At 36.1% G+C, this 26996-nt stretch overlaps 1 protein-coding gene across 1 annotated transcript in view; it reads left to right on the top strand.

The window, feature by feature from the left end:
• The window catches only part of NDUFV2 (NADH:ubiquinone oxidoreductase core subunit V2), a 47537-nt gene extending 21287 nt beyond the window's left edge, over positions 1–26250 (top strand). Inside the window, exons 5-8 of the mRNA XM_037143332.2 lie at positions 4327–4495; positions 5753–5862; positions 12248–12324; positions 26098–26250. Of these exons, the coding sequence (XP_036999227.2) occupies positions 4327–4495; positions 5753–5862; positions 12248–12324; positions 26098–26191 (450 nt within the window). The 3' untranslated portion in view covers positions 26192–26250. The remainder of the gene's footprint in view (positions 1–4326; positions 4496–5752; positions 5863–12247; positions 12325–26097) is intronic.
• The last annotated feature ends 746 nt before the right edge of the window (positions 26251–26996 follow it).

Below are 26996 nucleotides of genomic sequence, written 5' to 3' on the forward strand. Positions count from 1 at the left end.
TATTGATTATGCTATTACAGTTGTCCCATTTTCCCCCCTTCATTCCCCTCCAACCTGCACACCCTCTCCCACCCACATTCCCCCCCTTTAGTTCATGTCCATGTGTCATAAGTTCTTACAGCTTCTACATTTCCCACACCACTCTTGCCCTCCCTCTGTCTATTTTCTCCCCACCATCTATACTACTTATTCTCTGTACCTTCTCCCTCACTCTCCACCTCCCACTCCCCTGTTGCTAACCCTCCATGTGATCTCCATTTCTATTGGTTCTCCTCCTGATCTAGTTGTTTGCTTAGTTTTTGTTTTAGGTGTGTTTGTTAATAATTGTGAGTTTGCTGTCATTTTACTATACATGTTTTTTATCTTTTTCTTAGCTAAGTCTCTTTAACATTTCATATAATAAGGGCTTGGTGATGATGAACTCCTTCAACTTAACCTTATCTGAAAAGCACTTTATCGGCCCTTCCATTCTAAATGAAAGCTTTGCTGGATAGAGCAGTCTTGGATGTAGGTTGGTTCTTGCCTTTCATGACTTGGATACTTCTTTCCAGCCCCTTCTTGCCTGTAAGGTCTCTTTTGAGAAATCCACTGACAGTCTGATGGAAACTCCTTTGTAGGTATCTGTCTCCTTATCTCTTGCTGCTTCTAGGCTTCTCTCCTTCATTTTAATCTTGGCTAATGTAATTATGATGCGCCTTGTTGTGTTCCTCTTTGAGTCCAACTTCTTTGGGACTCTCTGAGCTTCCTGGACTTCCTGGAATCTGTTTCCTTCACCAGATTGGGGAAGTTCTCCTTCACTATTTGTTCAAATAAGTTTTCAATTTCTTGCTCTTCCTCTTCTCCTTATGGTAGCCCTATGATTCAGATGTTGGAACATTTAAAAATGTCCTGGAGGTTTCTAAGCCTCTCCTCATTTTTTTTGAATTCTTGTTTTTTCATTCTGTCCTGGTTGAATATTTCTTGCTTCCTTTTGGTCCACTCCATTGATTTGAGTCCCAGTTTTCTTCCCATTACTATTGGTTCCCTGTGCATTTTCCTTCATTTCACTTCACTTAGCATAGCCTTCATTTTTCATCTAATTTGTGATCAAATCCAACCAGTTCTGTGAGCATCCTGATCACCAGTGCTTTGAACTGTGCATCTGATAGGTTGGTTATCTCTTTGTTGCTTTGATCTGTTCTTTCATTTGGGCCATTTTTTTTTTGGTCTTATCATGCCTGTTATGTATGAGGGGAGGAGCCTTAGGTGTTTACCAGGGTGGGGCAACCCAGTAGCTGGGTTGCAATGACAGTGTATATGGGGGTAGGGGTCAGAGAGAGAACAGTGGCGCTTGTACCCCTCTCTGCTACCTGATTTTAGTCACTTCTGCTGCTTCCCCCAAGCAACCTGGGCTCTTCTGGTGCTGATTCCTGGGTGGGTGGGCTTGTATACATTCTAGGACCCTGTGGGTCTCTCCAACAAACTCTCCTGTGAGGCAAGGAGTCTGTCCCGCTGCTTCAACCCCCCCAGGTGTTTTCAATTGGTGGGTTTTTTTAATGTTATTATATTATTTAAAGATTTTCATTATATTTGTTTTTAAAGATTTTATTAATTTATCTTTAGAGGGGAAGGGAAGGAGAAAGGGAGAGAAATGTCAATGTATGGTTGCGTCTCATATGTTCCATGCTGGGAACTGGCCTGCAACCTATGCATGTTCCCTGACTGGGAATTGAACCGTGATCCCTTAGTTCGAAGGCCGACGCTCAATCCACTGAGCTACACCAGTTAAGGCATTTAATTGGTGTTTCGAAGCTTTATTTCCTGGCTCTGGGACCCGGTCTGTCTTGCTCCCCAATTTTTCCTGGGTTTATCTGTGCACAAATGTGGGACTGCTAGGTTAGCTGGCTGCCTTGTGTGCGGTGCCTTGCTTCACAATCGCTGGCCTGCTGGGTCTGCCTGTTGCCACCCCACACCCAGAGTCTGCCCGCTGCTGTCTTGCGCTCCCAGTGCTGCCACTTTTTTTTGCTGCAACCCCTCTCCTCCCTGCGGCTTGACTCCGCCTCTCCTACCAGTCTGGATGAATGTGCGCAGAGGAGTTAAAATAACTCCTTGGTTTTCAGACTTCCATACAGTTCCCTTTTCTGTCAGTTCTGATTGTTATTTTCTTTCTAAATTGTTGTCCTTATTTTGGTTGTGGGAGGAAGGATGATATATCTACCTACGCCTCCATCTTGGCGGGAAGTCCCAGAACTATTTTCAATTCAACATGTTTTCTACTTGACTGAATCTTGCAGAGATGTGCTCTTATTCTTCTTTTTCATTTTCTAAATTTTATTTAGTCTGTTAGGGTAGACCATTATCATCTTTCTTGGAAAATAGTAATGTCCTTGATTTATCTAATGGAATCTCAAATGCAGATTTTAGATTTAGTTCATTGATCTCTTACTTGCTTTGTACAGTACCCTAATACTGTACTGTTCTATTATTTTTTCGACTATGAAAAAGTGTTATAAAGCAAGCTTGGTTGGTACTATACTTAGTAAACATAGACAGGTGGTTTTTAAAAAATAAGTCACATTTCTTTGGGTTACACATTGTTTTCCTTATAACAGTAGCCAACTTTCTAAATAATTATTGTGGTATGTTTTTAAATTATAGATACTATTTGCAAAAATATGTTTTTAATAATGACAGACTTTTTTGAAGTCTTGCTGAGAGGTGAGTTTAGCAGAGCAAAATAAAATAAATGAGAAACTGGTATGAGAACATTTAAAAAATATTGTCCTGCTCTATTTTGAATTGGATGTTTATGTGTGAAAAGCAGGGAATAACATATATGGAATGAAATCAAGATTGTTTCAGCTTTACATTTGAGACAATGTTACTACTGTCTCTTTGACCCCAGAGAAAAGCCCAACCTTACAATAAACACGAAATCCAGAAATTCATGCATTAGTTCCTTAACCATTACTGTGGTTCACAGCAGCAGGCCCAGGGAAGCTTTTTCAAATTAGATATCAAAGCCTTACTTCCAGTGGTAGGGCTCCAGTGTATATATTTTCAGGCTCCAGCAGGTATATTTTGAGAGAATTCCTCAGATTTAGAAGTACACACCTAGTTTAGTATCACCAAATAGATCACAGGTAAGCTGTGATTAAATATTTTGAGAATACTTTTCCTTTAGAATCCCTCATATGAGAAAGTTCAACATATATACCATCTGAAATGTCATTTAATGAGCTCTTCTTTCATGTCAAAACAAGGATATATACATTATTTTTAAGAATGCCAGATAGCAGCCCTGCTTGGTGTGGCTCAGTGGATTGAGTGCCAGCCTGGGAACCAAACAGATGCTGATTGGGTTCCCAGTTGAGGCACATGCCTAGGTTGCAGGCCAGGCCCCCACTTGGGCGAATGCAAGAGGCAACTGATCGCTGTTTCTCTCCCTTTCTCCCTCCTTCCCCCTCTCTAAAAATAAATAAATCTTTAAAATAAAGAATGCCTGGCAGCAAATCTTAAGACTTGATAGATTAGTAATATTAAATTATCAAGAAAGTTGTAGCCAGGATTAGTCATCATAGACTGTGTGTGGACCAGCCCTAACAAATAGCTAAAAAATCCCTTGTACCCTAACAGACTTTCCCTGACCAAGAGAGTTGTGCTTAGTGAGTCCCTTGGTCCTGAATACCCCACACCCCCACATCCCCTGCCCAATATATCAAAACAAGTGTTTTCTGTAAATACCTTGATGTGAAAGGTTGAGAAGTACTACTAGTCTGCAAGATCCATAGGAAATAGTAATGCGTGGATTGTACTGGAGAGGCACGCATGTGTGTGTAGATACGTAAACCAGTAGCAGCTAGTAGGTAAGCTTTGATTCTCAACTGTTTTTCTATCACCATACCATTTGCATACATTATACATCACCAGCAACATGAAGGCTCTTTTGAAAAAATGGTGAAAGGTTGAAAACTAATTTTTTTAGAGTTTGACCACCAAATTTTTGACATTTAGAAATTTTAAATTACAAAATAATGCGTTGAAATTATCAAAATAGAAATTCTTAATAATGAAAAACTTGAAGATTTGGAGGAAAATGATCATTCTGCAGAGATGAGGATTGGGGTCACCATTAGCCTCTAGGCTCTGGGTAGTTTTAAGTGTAAGGCATCTGCGAAAATTAAAGGATTTATACCTCACACATTCCAAATACAGGTAACTTTTCTGCTTTTGAAGAACTTTTCTGTTTTTACCATATTTAAGCAACTCTGAAATATGCATTTTACAACATACCTAAAGCTCAATTATTAAACCTTATGTTATTTTAAAATTTCCTCATATGTTTAGGTTGCAGAAGTTTTACAAGTACCTCCAATGAGAGTCTATGAAGTAGCCACTTTTTATACAATGTATAATCGAAAGCCAGTTGGAAAGTATCACATTCAGGTCTGCACTACTACACCTTGTATGCTTCGAAACTCGGACAGCATACTGGAGGCCATTCAGAAAAAGCTTGGTATGAGACTCATTATATTTATAAACTTTTATGAAAATTAGAATTGTCTTTCTAGAGTTGACCCATTTCTACCTGACTTTTCCAACTTTTGTTATCTTACTGGATCTGTAGTTCATGAGTAAACTTTTGTCATCCTGTTTTATCTACCTTTATTTCTTCATAAATAAAGGTTTTCAGCCTCAAAGCTGAATTTTCACCTTTTCTTTTATAATCATTAAGTATGCCAGAAAAGCTTATTAGAATTTTAAAGTTGTCATTGTTTAGAAAAATTAAGTTTCATTGTGATAGCATGTGCTATGTAAAAAAGTGACTATATTGTCCTTCTGTTCTCTCACACTAGCCTTGGGACAAATAGAATATGAGAATAGGAAGAGTACTTCAGGAAGGAAGTTCGAAATGGGATTTTTTTTTTCTACATAAAACTTCTATTGCTCCACTTATAACTATACATATCAAATAAAGTAAAAAGTATTATTTTAAATATATTTCTGTTACTAAATGTAATGTAAAGTACTTGTACGTTGTAAATATAGTTGGGCAGTATTGAAGTACATAAAGCAGAAAGCTGAAGTCTATTCATAATTCCACCCCCTGCCTTCACGGTACAAATTCTGATAAAAGTTGAGTATATTAATTTTAGATTTTACATTAAGTTTTTCATTATTAAATACATAAATGTAATATGTCTGAATTTGCTTTTACACTTTGACTACAGCATAATATGTATGTCTCATTTTTCTATTATAACAGGTTATTCCGCAGTTTTATGTATACTTATCTTTGAATACTTATCCTATTATATGAGATTGTTTATAGGAAGTAGAATTGCTGTTAGATTTTACTTTATTTTTCAAAAATGCCGTCCCTTAAAATATCAGAGTAATTGTTTTCCTCACATTTTTAGTGATGTTTGATATGAGCAGTGTTCTGAGCCTTTGCCAATCTGATAGTATAAATTATTTTAGTAGGTTGTTAATTATCACAATCAAAATGAAAATCGTGCAATCTGATGTACAACATACCCTGGAGAGGAGTCCCCTGAAATTTGATTGTTTTTAAAGGAGTAAGTTCACTTAGGAAATCCTTGAATGTTCTAGTAAAGTTATATGGAGTTATTTTCTTTAAGAAATTTAGTGCTCATCAATACTTTTTATATACCACTATAATATGTTGTTGATTTGTTTTCTTTTTACTTTTTAAAATCATATTGCTATTAAAATATAATCTGGTCCTTACACTGATCATTTATATTTTCAGGAATAAAGGTTGGGGAGACTACACCTGACAAACTTTTCACTATTATAGAGGTGGAATGTTTAGGGGCCTGTGTAAATGCACCAATGGTTCAAATAAATGACAACTACTATGTGAGTATTTCACTAAATATAAATTAAAGTTGTATGATGTCATATTTAAAATGCTTGTTTTACCATCCTGTAAATGTTGGCTTGTGAATTACACATTAAGAAGAAACTATTGACATAAATACCTAGAAGGCTTTTTCTTTTTATTTGTTTGTTTCTTGGTATTCTGTTCATTGATTTTGAAATATCAAAGAATATAAAACCTTTCATAAAAGTATGCCAATTTTAAAGATTTTAGTTCTTTTGTTTTTATAGAAAGGGGAAGAAGGAAGAAAGAGAGGGAGAGCTACATTGATATGCAAGAGGAACATTGATTGGTTGCCTCTCACAACCCCCAGCTGGCAACTAGGCCTGCAACCCAGGCATGTGCCTTGACTGGGAATCAAACTTGCGACCTTTTGGTTTATAGGCTGTCGTTCAAACCAGTGAGTCACACCAGCCTGGGGAAAATATGCTAATTTTAGCTTCTACAGAACTGTCCACTAGATAGCTTTGAAAATTTTATTTTAAAAAATATTTGCATTTAACCTTAGGAGATGATATATTTGTAAAACTTTTAAATTATGAAAAATTTAGTAATTTACATATATTGGATTGGCCAAAAAGTCTGTACAGTTTTTTCTGTAAAATAAGACACATTCTTCAGGGGACTTCCTCCAAGATGGAGGCATAGGTAGAAACACTGTGCCTTCTTGCACAACCAAGTTTAAAGACAACAAAGTTTTAGTTAAAAAAAAAAAAACGCAGCCAAACCACAGAATAGTACAGCAGTCCAACAACAACTAAACACTCAGCCAGACCTGTAAGAGGGGTGGAGCCAGCAGCGGAGCAGGTGGGGCAAAAAAGATCCTCCGACCCAGGCGTGCAGGCAGCCAAGGGCAGATCCCAGATGTGGGGGTGGTGACGGGCAAACCCAGTGAAGGCACAAGGCGGCAGGCTGACCACGGTCACACATTTGTGCACAGATAAACCAGTGAAGGAGTGAGCAGTGAGACAGACTGGGTAGGCCCCAGCAGCGGGAAGGAGCAGAGGGGACCGATATTGCCCCTCTCTGACCCTGCCCCCATATACAGCATCACAAACCAACGACCTGGGCGGCCCTGCCCTGGTGAACACCTCATACTAAGGCTTCTCTCCTCATACATAACAGGTGCAAACAGATCAAAACATGGCTCAAGAACAGCTCAGAGCCCCAGAGCCAATAACTAAGCAATGAAGAAATTAGCCTACCTATCAGATGCACAGTTCAAAACACTGGTGATCAGGATGCTCACAGAACTGGTTGATTTTAGTCACAAATTAGAGGAGCACATGAAGGCTAAACTAATTGAAATGAAGGGAAATGCACAGGAAACCTATAGTGATGGAAAGGAAACTGGGACTCAAATCAAGGGAGTGGAGCAGAAGGAAGGAAAATGACCAAACAGAAAAGGATGAAGAAACAAGAATTCAAAAAAATGAGGAGAGGCTAAGGAACCTCCAGGACATCTTTAAATGTTCCAACATCCAAATTATAGGGGTACCAGAAGGGGAAGAAAAACAGCAAATGGAAATCTTATTTGAACAAATAATAAAAGAGAACTTCCCCAATCTGGCAAAGGAAATAGACTTCCAGGAAATCCAGGAAGCTCAGAGAGTCCCAAAGAAGTTGGACCCAAGAAGGAACACACCAAACCACATCATCATTACATTAACCAAGATTGAAATGAAGGAGAGAATCTTAGAAGCAGCAAGAGATAAGGGGACAGTCACCTACAAAGGACTTCCCATCAGACTGTCAGCAGATTTCTCAAAAGAGACCTTACAGGCAAGAAGGGGCTGGAAAGAGGCATTCCAAGTCATGAAATCCAAAGACCTTCATCCAAGATTAATTTATCCAGCAAAGCTTTCATTTAGAATGGAAGGACAGATAAAGTGCTTCTCAGATAAGATCAAATTCAAGGAGTTCATCAACCAAGCCCTTATTATATGAAATGTTAAAGGGACTTATCTAAGAAAAAGAAGATAAAAAAGATGAACAGTGAAAGGACAGCAAACTCACAGTTATTAACAACCACACCTAAAACAAAAGCATACTAAGAGGACAGCTAGGTCAGGAGCAGAACCATAGAAATGAAGATCTTATGGAGGGTTAGCAACAGGGGAGTGGGAGGAGGAGAAGGGGGGAGATGGTACAGAAAATAAATAGCATAGTAGGTAGAAAAGAGACAGGAGGGAGGGCAAGAATAGTATGGGAAATATAGAATCTGAAGAACTTGAGACACATGGTCATATACTAAAGGGGGGAATGGTGGGGGGAGGGGGGTGTAGGGTGGAAGGGAATGAAGGGAAAAATAGAACAACTGTAATGGCATAATCAATAAAATTTTTTAAAAAGACACATTCTTCATTTTCACCAATAACTTCATTCATTTGTGTATTTTGAGTATGTTGCCTATCTCCCACATGTATAGTGTTGATTGTTGTCAATTAAAGTCTTGATTTAATAGCTATCAACTTCAGCTGGTTTACCCAACTGTGGAGCATTGTCCAGTGAGAAGTCTCCAGCATGAAATGCCACATAGCACTTTTGACAATGTTTGATCAGTCACAGCACCTTCTCCATACACTGCACAAATCTTTTTTTGCGTTTCAGTTGCATTTTTCCCTTTCTAGAAATAATAAAGCATTATATGCTGAAAGTGTTGTGTATTTTCTTTAGTTTTCAACATTAACATGGCTACATGACAATTTACCAATTTTTTTCTTTAAGTGCATGCCAATATGACAGCTGTCATCATGCAACCTAACAAAATTGTTTTGAATGAAGTTTGATACAACTAAGCACTAACTAGAGCCACCTTACGGGAAAAACAGTCTTTTCGGCCAATCCAATACAGAAAATAGCCACAAGGAATTAACAGATAATAACATTTTCTACACTTCAATAAATTATTTTTATTCTCATTTTTATTTGTAGAGATAAGCTATAGATGTAAGTGTAGTTCTCATTTCTACCCAACGTCCAATTTTTGCTATTCATTCCAAGAGGTTCATTCCATTATTTGTTCCACTGTTATATATTTAGTGTATATTCCTCCTTCACATGTTTTTCAACATTTTAAATATATGTATACAGCCATACTAATATGTAATTCTATATTAGTTTTTCTAACATAGAAATTAGTTTTTCTATATTTAGAAATGTTTTTAGTTTTTCTAAATTAGAAAAACTAATATAGAATTACATATTAGTAATTCTAATTTTACAGAGATGGTATCATACCTTTTTTTTAGTACTATTTTAGCCAGCTGTCACAAGTTTCTTCTTATTTTATTTATTTAAATCCTCACCTGAAGATACGTTTAGTGATTAGAGAGAGAGAGACAGAGAGACCGAGAGAGAAAAGAAAGAAACATCAGTTGGGTATGCCAAACCTGGGTATGTACCCCAGCTGGGAATCTAACCCAGTTTGGTTTGGGGGGATGATCCTTCAACCAAGTGAGCCACCTAGCCAGGGCCATTTTTCACAAGTTTTGGTAAGTAGTATTTTCATCATTTAGTTCTAAATATTTTTAATTTTGCATTTTGACCTTAGACCTAATACCCAAGTGTAAAGTCTATCTCTTTTTTTAATTGCCTGCTATTCTGATGATTTCATGGTTTTTATTTATATCTTGTTAGCTCATACTTCTTAAAAATTTGTTTATGGAAATTTTTTGAGGCTAGTATTAAAGGTGTATTTTTCAGAAAGAGATTTGCTTTGCTATTCTCTAGAGCTCCTGGAAATGCTACTGACCCAAAAGAGAGTCCCCTCATACCTTCCTCTTGGCCCCCAAAGTATTGTAAAGTTCTAGGCTAGCAGTTTCTTGAGGGATGGTTTAATTTCTAGTTACCAGCATTTTGGGTTTTTAACTCCATGTGGTTTGCATGTCTCTTGTGACCTGGGGCTTTGTCCCTTGCCCCTCTAGACCAGCAATTTTCAACCATTTTCATCTCATAGCACACAAACTAATTACTAAAAAATGTCACAGCGTAACAAAAAAAATTTTATTTTTTGCTGATCTGACAAAAAATTTTCAAAGGTATCTATTTTTTAAATACTCACCCAAGGATATGTTTTTATTTCAGAGAGAAAGAGAGAAACATCGATCAGTTATCTTCCCATACACATCCCAACTGGGGATCAAACCCTCAATGTAGGTCTGTGCCCTGACTAGAAATCAGACCTACAACCTTTTGGTGTACAGGATGATGCTCCAACTGAGCATCTGGCCAGGGAGTTATCATTTTGATTCATTCACACTGGACAGCTGTTGTATTGGCTGTTGTCATTTTTTTATTTGACAGCTTAAGGGAAAAGAGGTCAGTGTCCCTGACTAAATAGGCAGTTATGCATGTTTTAAAAATTCTTGTAGCATACCAGTTGAAAACCACTGCTCTAGACTATGAAACCCTAAAGCTAAGTTTGCTTGGTGTTCCACTTCTCTGCTTGGGTTTTCTTTTGAGTTTTTGGTTTCTGGGTATTTCTTTTTTGCCAGTGTATTGATGAAATTTAAAAGCCTTTGTAGTTGTTACAACAGGAAGTTCAATCAAGATAGCTATTTTGCCATAATGCCTGAAATGGATATCTATAACTTTTCTTAATGAAGGTGAAATTTGATTTCTTTGGCCTTTTAGATTTCTAGGGTGTTTTCATTTCATATAGTGATTTTCTTTATTTTAATGATCAGTGAATTAAATGTTTTCTATTTCCCATGCTTAAAAAAATCCCTTTAAACATAGCAACAACTATCCCTTTTCTTACAGTTTTGCAATTTATTCATAATAATGATGATCTTGATTTAAGGAGGAATTAGACAGCTAAGACTTTATATGAAGTATTGTAAGGCTAAATATGGTAGCTCGTAGACTTATCTAAGAGCTAAAGATTCTTCCAGTTAGTAATATTATAGTCTTTGGCAAGGCAATTAATTTTATGTATCTCAATTGAGTGAAAAAATGCAGCAGTCATATAAACTTTGACTGGATCCTACTTAGGAAAAAAAGAGTTACCATGTTTTGAGGATGGTTAAATAGAATTGAGTATGGACTTGACATTTGATTTTTATTAAAGAATTATTGTTAGTTAATTATGTGTGCTAATGACACTGCTATTTAAGAAAAAAAATTTATTCTTAGGAGATGGCCTGCTGAAGTATTAGGGGTGCAGTGTTATAATGTCTATAACTTGTTTTCAAATGGTGCAGCCCAAAAAAGGGCATATGGGTACATAATGCAAATATGGCAATTTAAAAATTGTTCAGTTTAGTTAGGAATGTGGTTATTCATGTTAGCTTTAAAGTTCTCATAATAAAGATTTGGGGGGAAGGCATAAAAATCATTACATGAGTTTAAAGATTTATTCTAGCTATGATGTTCTGAACATCTTTTAAACCATTAAATTTCAAAGCAACTTTTTATTTTCATAAATGTTTAATTCAACCAATATTAAAGCTTTTACGTGACCAGGTACTGGAGCTACAGTATTGAATCATGATTTCTCTAGCATAGTACCTAGGGTACTGCAGAACATTTTATTAAATACTTAACAGTTTTGAAGGGAGAGAGGGGATATAATATATTTTAGGCACTTTTCTCTTAGTTTAATCTTTCCATTCTGTTTTGACTGTCTTTTGATTAAACCTAGGTTGTAGCAGCTAGGCGTATAAGTACACGTGTTTCAGTTGTATTTGTTATTTAAAATAACAGAACCCTTTCTTGAGTTAAAGATTTTACCCAGGTGCAGTATATAAAATATAGAGCAGTTTTAGTTGAAATGGAGTTTGGAGGGTTAGGGTCATCAAAATAAATGTGTCAAAAATAAGTTTCTTTTTAATTTTTCCTTCAAAAATTGAGTGAATTTTGAAACTGTGAATTTCACCTGGGAAAGAAAGAAGATATTGCTAGGATAGTAGATATTTAGGTCATACACTTTTAAGTTACTATGCCTCCTGGTTCTAATTATTATTTGCCACCTCAGTGTTTCTTCAATGGTGTAGCATTTGTTGAGCATCTGCTGTGGCACTGTTCTGTTTATATATTTTCTCATTGAATACTCAAGTAGGTTTACAATTGAAGGACTTGGGAGGCTAAGTCTCTTGTCTAAGATTACTGGCTAGTAAGTGATAGAATGTGGACTGAAATACAGAACTATCATACTTCAAAGCACTAGTCTGTATTGCCTCTTCAGCAACAGCTCTTACTGCATTGCATTTACCAGTATGTACTATATGTAGAAGTTATTCATTTGCTGCTATCTTGATAACTAACTTGTAAATTGAGAGAGACAAACAATAAACTAAGTGATATTAGGGATTTACACAGATTTCAGTAGTAGAAAATAATTCTAATATTTTTTTTTTGTAGGAGGATCTAACACCTAAGGATATTGAAGAAATTATTGATGAGCTCAAGGCTGGCAAAACTCCAAAACCTGGGCCAAGGTATGCTTTTATTTTTATTTAATAAATTTTAAAGCTTTACCCTGAATTAGTCTTTCACATAAACTTAGTTTTTAAAACTTTATACTCCTACCCGTACTGGTGTGGCCCAGTTGGCCAGGCTTCATCTCATAAAGCCAAAGGTTGCCAGTTCCATTCCTGGTCAGGGCACATGCCTGGTTGCAGGTTTGGTGCTGAGTAGGGCTATGTAGGAGAGGAAATTGGTCAATGTTTCTCTCTCATATCCGTGTTTTTCTCCCTCCCTCTGTCCCTCCCTTCCCCTCTCTCTAAAAATAAATAAATGAAATCATTAAAAAAAAAACGAATAAAACTTCATACCCCACGTTCACAGAAGTTGCCAGGAGCCTTGGATAGTGTCTGTACCAACCTGTCAGCTAAAGCAAGAATTTTTTTCCTTCTCTAAAACCCTATCAGATAATCATCTAGTATCTACTTGAATATTTATAGAAAGGGAAATTTACTACAAAAAATCTAATTTATTATTTAAAAGTTCACACTGCCAAAAGATTGACTCAAAGTCTGTCTCCTAATATCTAATGGTCCTATTCTACCCTTTGAATCAACAGAAGGTAAATTTTGTGTGTGTGTGTTTATGTTTAATACATATAAAAATCATAATATTTATGTTGTTTTTCTCAACTGGGTGTTACTAATATTTGTGGGTTTTTTAATATATTTTATTGATTATGCTATTACAGTTGTCCCATTCCCTCCCCTTTAATTGTCTCCGCACCGCCCAGCCCCTCCCACCCACATTCCCACCCCCTTAGTTTGTGTCCATGGGTGGTACATGTAAGTTCTTTGGTTTCTCCATTTCCTATACTATTCTTAACCTTCCCCTGTCAATTTTGTACCTGCCATGTATGCTACTTATTCCCTGTATAAAGTAATTTTTATACATCTTCTACATGATGGATGGCTCTTCAGTCACTTAAAATAGCTATCCTGTCTTACCCGTATCCTTTTCTCAGATTCAATCTCCACAGTTGTTTCATTGTTTTTCCCTGTATTAGAGAGTTTGGTGTCTCTCCTCTCAGGTTTTTCTAGTTGACTAGTGACCTTTTTAATGTGATATAAAGTAATTACATTGTTTGAGATACATACATATGTATGTGTGTGCGTGTGTGGGCCAAGCAGTATGCAGAGTAGTGTGGGACTATCTCTTTTGTTCCAGACATTATACTTGTAATAATGAAGCCTAATTACATCAACTCCGGCCTCAGATACATTACTCCATTAATTGCACATATAATCAGTTATGCATAGATCTTTTCCAACTTAAGAACACTCAGTTTGCTCCAATCCTGCATTGTGTTATACGAATTACCAATACTTTTCTTTCAGTTATAAACCTGAGCCTTTGCTGCTAAACAAACCTCTATTCCATATCTCTTTGTTCACATCACTTTCTTAATACTAGCTAATATTAGTACAGTTAATACAGTCGTAATCCTTTTATAAGTATTTCTTTCTGCTTATATTATAAAATTTCTTTTAACATATTTGTAGGTATTAATGCCCATATAGTATTCTAATATATTAAAAGATTTGTGATGTGTGTGTGTGTTTTTAAGATTTTATTTATTTATTTTTAGAGAGGGGGAAAGAAGAGAGAGAAAGAGAGGAAGAGAAGTATTGATGTTTAAAAGAAACATCAGTCAGTTACCTTTTGCATGCCCTAAACTGGGGACCTGGCCCACAACTCAAGCATGTGCTCTGACTGAGAATCGAACCAGTAACCTTTCGGTCTGCAGGTCAGCACTCAATCCACTGAGCCATAGCAGCCAGGGCTGATATGTTCTTTATTCCCCTGTTTCAAAATGTATTTTCCTACTTTTTGTTACAAAGTAACAAAAACCATACAGTTGGATTGCTAAATCAGAGGAAATGAGTGGTTCTATAATCTGTACTCTAGAAGTACTCACTTGTTCTGGCAGACTAATAACCCTACCTAGTAAGAAAAAGAGGTCAGTTCAGGACAACTGAAGTTTAGTAAAGGCAAGCTGGCCCCTATTGAATATTCTGTTCTGTTCTATTGTATTCTAAGAAACATATACTTCTTTTAACATTCAAATTGAATTTACTTAAATTGGTTTGGAATTTTCTTCCTAGTTCTTCACTTTCTTGGGCTACACTTATGTTTTTTGGGGTAAAACATTTCTACATGAAGAATCATTCTCCTTTTCGGAGGCTACTGAAGTGAAGCCTTTCGAACATTACAGTATCTTTCTTAGCCACTAGTCCTGTCTCTTACTTACCTCTGCTTCAAAAACAGCTATCTTACCCTCCCCCCAAACCCCCCAGAAAAGTCCTATTTTCAACAAACTTCAGCTTGTTTTTAGGACTCAGATGTTATGCTGTACTTGTAGTTATACTCAAATTCATAACTTCTTTCAACTTTTGGGTACTTTTGTTTTTGATCAATTGATTTTTTTTAGAGAGAGAGAAAGAGAGGAAGAAAACATTGATTTGTTGTTCTACTTACTTATGCATTCGTTGGTTGATTCTTGTATGTGCCCTGACCAGGGATCACATCCACAACCTTGGTGTATTGGGATGATACTCTAACCAACTCAGCTACCCAGCCAGGACTGGGTACTTTGTTTTAATATGTGAAGTGCAGATTTCCTCATAAAATCTACTTGGTTTCTTTAGATGTTACCTTTTCTTGGTGTTTATAATTCTGTAGTCATAATTTTGCTTCTTAGAACCTTCTTTCTTTCTATCAATCACAGCATTAATCCAGCATTAATATTCTGCCACACAGTGTCTGCTTTATTGCATTCCCTCACCATTCATTTATTTCACAAACATTTCTGGCTATGTGCTCCATGCCTGGCACTGTTTAGATTCTGCATGTAATTACAAACAAGGTAAAATGGTCAGATATTTTACATTCTAGCAATGGAGATAGACAACTAATATAATATCTGAGTAATTAATGCTGAGACAAAGCAGAATTAGGGGTTCAAGAATGATTGGGGGCAAATTTAGTTAGGAGGGGTCTCTCTGTGGTGGTGACATTTGAGCCATGACCTGAATGATAAGCCCAAAGAAACCATGTAAAGAATTGGAGTAACATTGTCTAAGGGAAGGAGGAGAGGATGCAGTAAGTCCCTGGAGGAAACATAAGATGACAGTGTGGTTGCAGTGAAGTGATAAAAAGCAAAGTGGTAGAAAGGCTCAGTGAGATAGATAGGTGTGCAGATAAGTAATTTGAGTTAAATCCTAAGTATAATAAAAAGCTGATGTTGGACTCTTTCCAGTAAGGAATGATAGAGTGATCTTGTTAAAATTACTGTCCTAGTTGCTGAGTGGAGAATATTTTAAAATTTAGTGGATGTTGTGGAGCAGAGGAATTATGAATGATGTCTAGCTTTTTCATTTGAGCACCTCAGTGGTTCCCCTAAATAACATGGGGAACATGTAGGATACAGCAAGTTTAGGGAGCATTTTTTGCACATGTTAAGTTTGAGATGCCTACTAAACATCCATGGTAGAATGCTAAAGGTATATATGAGCCTGAAATTTAGGGGACAGATGAGGGTTGTTAATATGAATTAGGGATACATCAATTGTTATAGATGGTATTTAAAGCCATAAGTCTGCATGAGATTACCAGGGGTGAAATCTGTTGTGTTTAAAATATGAGATATGATAACATCATTGTATTTTAACATTTTAATAAACAAGAACTAAGCACCACAGTTAAGCATTTTCAACACCTAATTACAATAGGAATGTTGGTAATCAGTCATTGTAAATAGTTCTTCACTGAGATTTTTTTTTTATAATGTTCTAGGTCTGAGCCAAGACTTTAGAACTATTGGTTTCTGAAATTCTTTTATTTTCAACTTAATCAACTTTTGTTTAATGAGCAGATATAAATCTTATTTTTCAATAATTGCAGAAGGTCTATCAATGGTATATGTAAAGGTTGTACTTTTTAACTTTATTTTTCTTGTGGACACTATTATAGATGTTCCCCATACCTCTCTGCCCCTGCCCCATCTTTTGCCCATCTCTACCTAGCCTGCCTCCACCTTCCATCTGGCCAGTACCCCACTGTTGGTGTGTATCTATGGGTTATGCATATGAGTTCTTTGGCTGATCCCTTCACCTTCTTTCATCCAGTCCCCACCCCCTCTCCACCCCATCTGACAGCTGTCAGTCTGTTCTCTGTATCCATGCCTCTGTTTCTATTTTGTTTGTCACTTGTTTTATTCATTAGATTCCACATATAAGTGAGATCACATAGTATTTGTCTTTCTGTGACTGGCTTATTTCATTTAGCATAATAATCTCCAGGTCCATCCATGCTGTTGCAAAATGTGAGATTTTCTTCTTTTTTACAGCCATGTAGTATTCCATCGTATAAATGTACCACAGCTTTTTTATCCATTTGTCTATTGATGGCCACTTGTATTATACATAATGCTGTATAAACATAAAGGGGTGTATATATTCTTTTGAATTGGTGATTTAGGATTTTTAGGATATATTCCCAGAAGTGGGATTGCTGGGTCAAAAGGAGGTTACATTTTTAATTTTTTTAGGAAACGTTAATGCTGTTCTCCACAGTGGCTTCCACAGGTCTGCATTCCCACCAGTAGTGCACTAGGATTCCCTTTTCTCTACATCCTCACCATTGCTTGTTGTTTGTTGATTTATTGATGGTAGCCATTCTGGCAAGTATGAAGTGTTATCTCCTTGTGGTTTTAATTCGCATCTCTGATTTTTTTCATATGTTTTCTGGCCTTTAGTATGTCTTCTTTGGAGAAGTGTCTATCAGGTCCTTTGACCATTTTTTTTCAATGGATTATTTGTCTTCCTAGTGTTTGGGTGTACAACTTTTTAATATATTTTGTAAATTAACTGCTTATCAGATACATCATTGGCAAATATGTTATCCCACACAATAGGATATGTTATCCCATACAGTGAGTTCCCTTTTTGTTTTGTTTGTGGTTTATTTTACTGTGCAGAAGCTTGTTAGTTTGATATAGTCCCTTTTGTTTATTTTTTTCCCTTTATTTCCCTTGCCCTATGAGATACATCAGGAAAATATTGCAATGAGAGATATCGGAGATTTTACACCCTACATTTTCTTCTAGGATTTTTATTGTTTTGCTACTTACATTTAAGTCTTTTGTCCATTTTGAGTTTTTTCTGGTGTATGGTATAATTGGTAGTGTGGTTTCATTTTTTTTTTAATGTACCTGTCCAACCTTCCCATCAACAATTTCTGGGTTCTGTTCAGTTGATCTATATGCCTGTTCTTATGCCATTACCAGGCTGTTTTGAATATACTAGCCTTGTAGTATAGTTTGATATTACGTATTGTGATTCCTACAACTTTGTTCTTTTTCTCAAGATTGCTGAGACTCTTCCGACCAAGATGGAGGTGTAGGTAGATGCATAGTGCCTCCTTGCACAACCAAAAGAAGGACAACAACAAATCTAAAAACTAAAAACAAACAGAACTGTCAGAAAATTGAACTGTATGGAAGTCTGACAACCAAGAAGTTAAAAAAACATTCATCCAGACCAGTGTGCTGAGACAAAAAAAATGGCCCAAGTGAATGAACAGATCAAAGCTCCAGAAAAGGTACAATTAAGGGATGAAGAGATAGCCATCCCATCAGATGCACAGTTCAAAACACTGGTAATCAGGATGCTCACAGAAATGGTTGAGTATGGTCGCAAAATAGAGCTAAAATTGGAGGCTATGAAAAGTGAAATAAAGGAAAATGTACAGGGAACCAACAGTGAAGGGAAGGAAACCAAGACTCAAACCAACGATTTGGACCAGAAGGAAGAAATAAACATTCAACCAGAAAAGGATGAAGAAACAAGAAATCAAAAAAATGAGAGGCTTAGAAAACTCCAGGACAAGTTTAAATTTCTGAACATCCAAATCATAGGGGTGCCAGAAGGAGAAAAAGAAGAGCAAGAAATGGAAAACTTCTTCAAACAAATGATGAAGGAGAACTTCCCCAATCTGGTGAAGGAAATAGACTTCCAGGAAGTCCAGGAAGCTCAGAGTCCCAAAAAAGTTGGATCCAAGGAAGAATACACCAAGGCACATCATAATTACATTAGCCAAGATTAAAGATAAGGAAAGAATCTTAAAAGCAGCAAGAGAAAAGGAGACAGTTTCCTACAAAGGAGTTCCCATTAAACTATCAGCTGGTTTCTCAAAAGTAATCTTACAGGCAAGAAGAGACTGGAAAGAAGTATTCCAAGTCATGAAAGGCAAGAACCTACATCCAGGATTACTCGATCCAGCAAAGCAATCATTTAGAATGGAAGAGCAGATGAAGTGCTTCCCAGATAAGGTCAGGTTAAAGGAGTTCATCATTCTATGAAATGTTAAAGGAACTTATCTAAGAAAAAGAAAATAAAAAATATGAACAGTAAAATGACAACAAACTATCAACAAACGAACCTAAAACAAAAACAACAAAAAAATGAACTAAGCAAACAACTAGAACAGGAACAGGTTCACAGAAACGGAGATCACATGGAGGGTTATCAGTAAGGAGCAGGCAGGGGGAGAAAGGAGACAAAGATACAGGGAATAAGTCTAAATGGTAGGTACAAAATAGACAGGCTAAGGTTAAGAATAGTATGGGAAATGGAGAAGGCAAAGAACTTATATGTACGACTCATGGACATGAACTAAAGAGGGGGAATGCGGGCAGGAGGTGTGCAGGGTTAGGAAATAAAGGGGGATGAAATGGGGCAATTATAAGAGCATAATCAATAAAATATTTAAAATAAAATGAAATGAAAAACATAGATTGCTGAGGCTAATAACGAACTAACAGAAAGGGAAATTAAGAAAACCCATTCACAATTGCTTTAAAAAGAATAAAATACTTTGGAATAGGCCTAACAAGGATGTATAACTAGAATATTATAAGACACTAAAGAAAGTAATTGAAGAAGATACAAATAAGTGAAAACACATAACATGTTCATAGGTAGGAAGAACTAATGTCATTAAAATGTCCATATAACTAACTGAAAGCAGTCTTCAAATGCAACTTAATTCTTATCAAGATTCCAATGACATATTTCACAGAACTAGAAGTAGTATTTAAAAAATTTATTTGGAACCACAAAAGGCAACAGCGATCCTGAGAAAGAAGAACAGTGTCGGAGGAATCAAGCTACCTAATATCTAACTATACTAAAATGCCATAGTAATCAGTACAGTCTGAAATGGGCATAAACACACATACATAGATTAATGGAACAGAATAGAGAGCCCAGAAATAAGCCCACACCTTTATTATAGTCAATTAATATTCAACAGAGGAAGCAAACATGTACAATGGGTTAAAGACAGTTTTTTTCAATAAATGGTGTTGGGAAAATTGAACAGATATGTACAGAAAAATGAAATTAGACCACCTGCTTACACCACACACAAGAATAAATTCCAAATAGATCAAAGACTTCAATGTTAGACCCAAAACTATAAAAATCCTGGAAGAAACCATAGGCAGCCAAATGTTGGACATTGCTTATAGAAATTTTTTATTGGATATATCTTCCCAGGCAAGGGAAACAAAAAATAAACAAATGGGACTACATCAAACTAAAAAGATTTTGCACAGCAAAGGAAATCATCAACAACATAAAAAGAGAACCCACAGAATGGGAGAACATATTCACCAATACCTCTGATAAGGATTTAATACCCAAGATTTATAGAATACATAAAAAACTCAACACCACAAAAACAAACAGCCCATTTAAAAAATGGGCAAAGGACCTGAATAGATACTTCTCCAAATAGGACATATAGATAGCCTATAGAAATATGAAAAGATGCTCAATGTCACTAATCATCAGAAAAATGTAAATTAAAACCACAGTGAGATAGCATCTCACACCTGTCAGAATGGCTATCATCAGTAAATCAAGAAAGAAAGTGCTGGTGAGGATGTGGAGAAAGGGGAATACTTTTGCACTATTGGTAGGAATGCAGACTGATGTAGCCACTGTGGAAAGCAGTCTGGGGATACCTCAAAAAATTAAAAATGTATCTGCCTTTTGACCTAGTGGTCCTACTCCTGAAAATATATCTGAAGGAGCCCAAAATACTAATTCAAAAGAACATAAGCACCCCTATGTTCATTGCAGTGTATGGAAGCAGCCTGTGTCCATCAATACATGAGTGGATAAAAGAACTATGGGACGTTTACACAATGAAATTCTACTTGACTGTACAAAAGAAGAAAATTTTACCCTTTGCCACAGTATAGATGGACCTGGAGAACATTATGCCAAGTGAAATAAGCTAGTCAGAGAAAGAAAAATACCATGTGGTTTCACTCAGATGTGGAATCTAATAAGCAAACTGAACTGACAAGCAAAACAATGACAGACCCATAGACAGAGAGATGACAGCTAGTTGGGGGCCAGTTATGGGGTGGAGGGATTGAGCAAAAAGGAAAAGGACCCATGGACATGTACTACAGTGTGATTCCTGGGGGCCAAGGGTATAAGGGGACCAATGATAATGGGAAAAAAATACAATAAAGATTAAATTTAAAAAAAAGATTGCTGAGGCTATTTGCAGTCTTTTTTGTTTCCATATACATTTTTTGGGAATATTTTCTAGATCTGTGGAGAATTGCATTGAATCTACAGATTGTTTTGGGTAGTACGGACATTTTACTGATGTTAATTCTTCCAGTCTATGGACACAGTATATGCTTCCACTTACTGGTATCTTCCTCAATTTCTTTCTTCAGTGTCCTATAGTTTCCCAAGTATAAGTTAAATTTAGGTTAAATTAAATTAGGTTAAATTTATTTCTATGTATCTTATATAGTTATCTTTTTTGTTGCAGTAATAAATGAGATTGTGTTCTTAGTTTCTCTTTCTGATAGTTCATTATTGGTGTATAAAAATGCCACCAATTTCTGAAACATATTTGTGTCCTGCTACATTGTTGAATTCATTTATTAGCTCTAGTAGCTTTTTGGTGGAGTTTTCAGTGTTTTCTTTGTACAATATTATGTCATGTGCAAAAAGGACAGATTTACTTCCTCTCCAATTTGGTTGCCTTTTGTGTCTTGTCTGATTGTTGTGGCTAGAACTTTCAGTAGTATGTTGAGTAAGAGTGGTGATGGGACATTCCTGTCTTGTGCCTGGTTTTAAGGGAAACACTTGTAGTATGATGTCGGCTATTAAAGATTGTATTTAGACATGGTAATTCTTGAACGTCTTCCCAGCATATGAAAACAAGACCTTATCTTCTCTTTCTCAAAGTTAGTATCTTGGATATATATAATAATGTGAGATACTGTGATGAAAATAATCCCCAAATTACAAGTTTTTTTAATACTAAAGCTCTCTGCTTACTTATTTGAAAAAGTGCTCGTCGTGAGTTTTTGAGTAATGTTTCAGTAGTAACTGATTTCTGAGTACCACTATGAGGTCTACCCAGGCAAAAATTAGTAAAAAATGATGCCTTTGTGCTGTTCAAAACTGCTTTTTAATTTTTGGTAAATGATGGCTAGAAAGAAAATAGTAAGGTGATGGTAAAACAATATTCTTTCTTATTTTAACATTAATAAACAAATACTTGTGTGCTGAGGTTCTTATTTTCAATTGAAGTACTGAAAATAAATTCTAAACTTGTTTTCAAATTACTAATTAACATATGGATGTTTTTTAGCATCCACTTGCAAAAGTAATTTTGAATCCAATTTGAATTCTTCATGTTTAGTTTTACAAAGGCATCTTAAATTGGCTCTTCTACTTTGAGAGCTTAGCCACCTTTCCTCCCCAAGCAGGTCGTACCTTGGTAGACTTATTCTCATCCATGGCGGCTGGCGGGGGGGTGGGTGTCTCTGTGGGTGGAGCCCTCTCACAAGAAAGTATACAAGTTCCATTCTTTTGAATGTGTCTATCCAGTTTTCCCAATACTATTTATTAAATAGTCTTCCTCTTAGGGTCACTACAAAGATGGAGGTATAGGTAGAAACCCTTCACTTTCTTGCATAGCCAAAAGGAGGTAACAACCAATCTAAAAACAGTAAACAACCAGAAGTGTCAGAAAATCAAACTGCATTGAACTCTGACAACCAGAGAATTAAAAGAAACAGCCAGACCACCCAGACTGGTAGGAAGGGGAGATGGGCAGACAGGCCTATGTAGAGAATCCTTGCGGGCAGGGCTGGCTGAATGGGAAACAGACTTACAACTGACTGGACTATGGTGGGGGTTGCCATGGTGGAAGAAACTCCCAGTCTCACATGAGAGTTTGTTGGAGAGTGGGGTTAGAGCCCAGCAAGTGAGCTGCATTGTTCCCTCTCTGACTCCTTCCCAACAGACAGTGCCACACCACAGCAAAGAGAGTTGCCCTGCCCTGGAGACTACCTAAGGCCCTGTCCCCCTACAACTTAACAGGTGTACCGAGACAAAGAACTATGGCTCAGATGAAAGAGCAGAGCAAAACTCCAGAAAAAGAGCTAAGTGATGAGGAGATAGCCAACCTATCTGATGCAGAATTCAAAACACTGGTAATCAGGATGCTCAAAGAATTAATTGAAGGTGGTTAAAAATTATAGGAAGAAATGAAGGCTATGAAAAGTGAAATAAAGGAAGATGTACAGGGAACCAACAGTGACAAGAAGGACTCAAATCAATGATTTGGAACAAAAGGAAGAAATAAACATCCAGCCAGAACAGAATGAAGAAACAAGAATTCCAAATCATGAAGGCTGAGGAATCTCTGGGACAACCTGAAACATATCAATATCTGAATTATAGGGGTGCCAGAAGGAGAAGAACAACAGCAAGAAATTGAAAACTTATTTGAACAAATAATAAAGGAAAACTTCTGCAATCTGGTGAAGGAAATAGACTTCCAGGAAATCCAGGACGCCTAGAGAGTCCCAAAGAAGTTCGACCCAAAGAGGAACACACCAAGGCACATCATCATAAAATTACCAAAGATTAAAGAGAAGGAATCTTAAAAGCATCAAGAGGAAAGCAGAGAGTTACTTTCAAAGGAATACCTGTAAGACTGTCAGTCTCAAAAGCAACCTTTCAGGCAAGAAGGGGCTGGAAAGAAGTATGAAAGGCACGAAGGGCAAGAACTTACATCCAAGATTACTTTATCCAGCAAAGCTATCATTTAGAATGGAAGGGCAAATAAAGTGTTTCCAAGATAAGGTCAAGTTAAAGGAGTTCATCATCATCAAGTCCTTATTGTATTTTCATAATAAAGGGACTTACCTAAGAAAAAGAAGATCAAAACTATGAACAGTAAAATGGCAGCAAAATTCCAACTATCAACAACTGAACCTCAAAAATAAAAACTAAGCAAACAATTCAAACAGGAACAGAACCAGAGAAATAGAGATCACATGTAGGGTTTTCATCAGGGAGGAGGAGCAAAAGGATGAGGGGTAAGGTCCAGGGAATAAGAAGCGTAAAATAGACGGGTAGAGGTTAAGAATGGTATAGGAAACAATAGTCACAGAACTTACATATGTACAACCCATGGATATGAACTAAGAGGAGGGGAAATGCTGGAGAGTTGGTGGGTGCCAGCCAGAGGGGGGATAAAGGGGAGAAAAAAATTGGGAAAACTGTAATAGCATAATCGATAAAAAAGGTACACTTGAAACCTATATGATCCTATTAAGCAATGTCATCCCAATAAATTTAATAAAATAAAATAAATAGAACTAACAAGCAAAAAAAATATTGTATAGAAAACCAAGTTCTCTAGACTGCAATTGGGTTAAAATGATGAATGCACAAATAGTGTTGGAATGGCTAAAAAATCGGATTTACCTTTTGAATTGTGGTGAGAACAAGTTGATTGATAGCATTTTAATAATAAATTAACAGGGAAATTTTTTTTATGTTATTATGTGAAAACCTTAGTGTAAATTGTAGCTGTCAGGTGAATGGATGGGGCCAGATCACTGCTACTGTATTTGTGTTGCAAAGCATGTTTACTGATAAATGAGGGGGGAAAGTATATGACTAGTAAATTAAACGAAGTTTATAGGCTTTACTGGGAGATTTTACAGCCTTTATAATATTTTAATGTGCATTTTGTGAATGGTGAGGAAAGGAGAAAGTTTGTAGGCAGATATAACAGACCCCTAGAACTCTTTTTTACCCCCCTTAAGTATGTCTTGGGATTGGCATTTCGTGGAACAAACTTTAGGAAACTGGACCAGGTTATTCTTAAAATAACTTTCTTACATAAAATTCTATAATCCTGTGAAGAGCTCAGGGAATGTACATAGTTAATTCTTCCATTTATTGTTCCAGAAACTTTGGTTTTTATAATCTTAAATTGGCCCTTTGTGTTGGGTAAAGAGGGTAGCTGAGCTTAAACTATAAGAGGGAACCTACGAAAGAGAAGAAAGACCATTCACAATAAGTTAATTTCATTATTTCATTGGCAATCAAAGAACAGCATGTATGACTGTTACAACATATTAAAAAATTACAAAGCCAAATATTGTTTTTTATTGAAGTTAAATGTCATTTTGTTACTTACCCTACAATTTCAAGCTCTGACATATAGTACACAGTGTCTGCTTTTCAATCTGGTTTTTATTGTGACCTATAATGCAAATATGTTAACTAATTTCTGACTTTAGGCATTTTTTGTTACAATTTTCTACTTTGTTACTTGCACTATATAGTGTAATAGCTAGAAATATCTAATAAATGATTATGTACATTACTTTCCTGTTCTCTCAGCAAAAAATCATTTTCTAGGACTCTAAAAAGAGAATTACAAGATTGATGGCAGAATGTGAAGGACAAAGACAGAGGGAATAAAAAGATGTAAAGTGAACAAGTTTTTCAGCTAAAACCTATAGGAAGAATAAAGCAAATTAACAAAGCTAGGGAATAGGAAGGGTGAATTCAGAATAGGTGCTGAGCTAGGCTCTAGCAACAGATGTTAGACAGGGCAGAGGTTGAGCAATCACCTGGGAAAGTATGTGTGGGGGTGAAACAAAAACAAGTTTTTCTCTGGGAATCAACTCTGTGTTGCTTCTCTTCATAGATTCCTACATATTTTTTTCTTTGTGTCTGTGTTAGAAACCTTGATCTGGTTCCTGTTTTGGGGAAAATTAATATGGTCTTTAAAAACATAAGTACAAATAGGTTTTGTCTTTACTATTTCTAAGGGATATCCTCCCAATTCTTCCAGTCACTGTTTACTTTCAAATATAGAATATAAGTGTGTATTCCCTTCTGTTCACTGTGGCAAATCAGAATCTAAATAAAATTCAAATATAATAAATGTAGTGGCTGTTTTATTAAAACATGATTTTAAAAAATGTCCTGTGAGTTGGGTTATTTTCCTGTAATTAAGCTCTGATCCTTAGGCAGTTGATGAGTCCCCTGAGACTTGGTTTCTGTATCTGAGAAATAAAGCCAGTGCCACGTGTCTCATGTCATTGTTGAGATTAAATGAGCTAATAAGGTATATACACTGCTCAATAAATGGAAACTAGTATTAGTGTTGTTTTTATAATTATAGTGAGTTTTGATAATTCAATATGTCAGTTTTCTTAAGAAGAGAAAATCTTGTAGCAGTTGAAATGTTTGTGTTAAATAATCTGTGCTAGTTCTTGGGGGAAAATAGTTACTTAACTGAGCTGTTGTGAGGTAACAATTATAATTTCTTTAAGTAAAAATGTATAAATGGTAATCATTAATAGTCAATTTAATGTTACTTGCTTTTCATTATAGGAGTGGACGCTTCTCTTGTGAGCCAGCTGGGGGTCTCACCTCTTTGACTGAACCACCGAAAGGACCTGGCTTTGGTGTGCAAGCAGGCCTTTAATTTATATTTGATTGTAAATATGTCACTTGAAAATAAAATATGAATCTTCTGTACATAAATTTTTAATATTTATTCATTTCAGCCTTTGTACACCTTGGTGGTATCCCAGCAACTCGTACCTCTATAAGTACTGTGTAAAAACATCAGAGCTCCATTTTAAAATCTTCAGCTATCTATGGCTAACTATGAAGACATTATTCCATAATCTAGGTAATAGTAACTCCAATGCCCCTGTTTTCAACTGCCAGGTCATTTTTATCAATAATACTAAGTTATTGTGCCATAAAAATTCAAATTTCAAATACATTTTGCTTTTTCATCTTTAGCCATAGCCAAGTCTTAAGTTAACATGATCTTTCTATAAACCTTATATATGTCAGTGTACCCTTTAAATATTTTTATATTTATAGCACACAATTGTTACTGTATATCCACCTTACTGTATTAGGTGTAAGGAGTCAAGATAGTTGTGTCTAGATCATTTGAGCCTTTAAAAAATTTTTTGCCCATTTTTTTGAAAATCCTATCATATTTAACATTAAAACACTGCTTTTAATGATGGTGCCCTGAATACCTTTTAAAAACACCTGGCAGGTAAAATGTCATTATAAGAATCCAAGATGGTTCCAAATGTATGTGAACAACACACTGATTGAATTTTCCTTGAAATTTCCAACAGCAGATGACAACTACTTCCTGGCCTGTGTGTTTATCACCACTAACTCCCTCATTTCTTCTCAGTTCTTAACTAGGCTGTTTTTTAAAAAGGTATATTTGAAGGGAAATTTACTTATTGCCATTTAAT

This window comes from Artibeus jamaicensis, unplaced genomic scaffold, assembly GCF_021234435.1.
Source record: "Artibeus jamaicensis isolate MK-2021 breed Jamaican fruit bat unplaced genomic scaffold, CSHL_Jam_final contig_511, whole genome shotgun sequence".
In the NCBI taxonomy this organism is placed as follows: domain Eukaryota; kingdom Metazoa; phylum Chordata; class Mammalia; order Chiroptera; family Phyllostomidae; genus Artibeus; species Artibeus jamaicensis.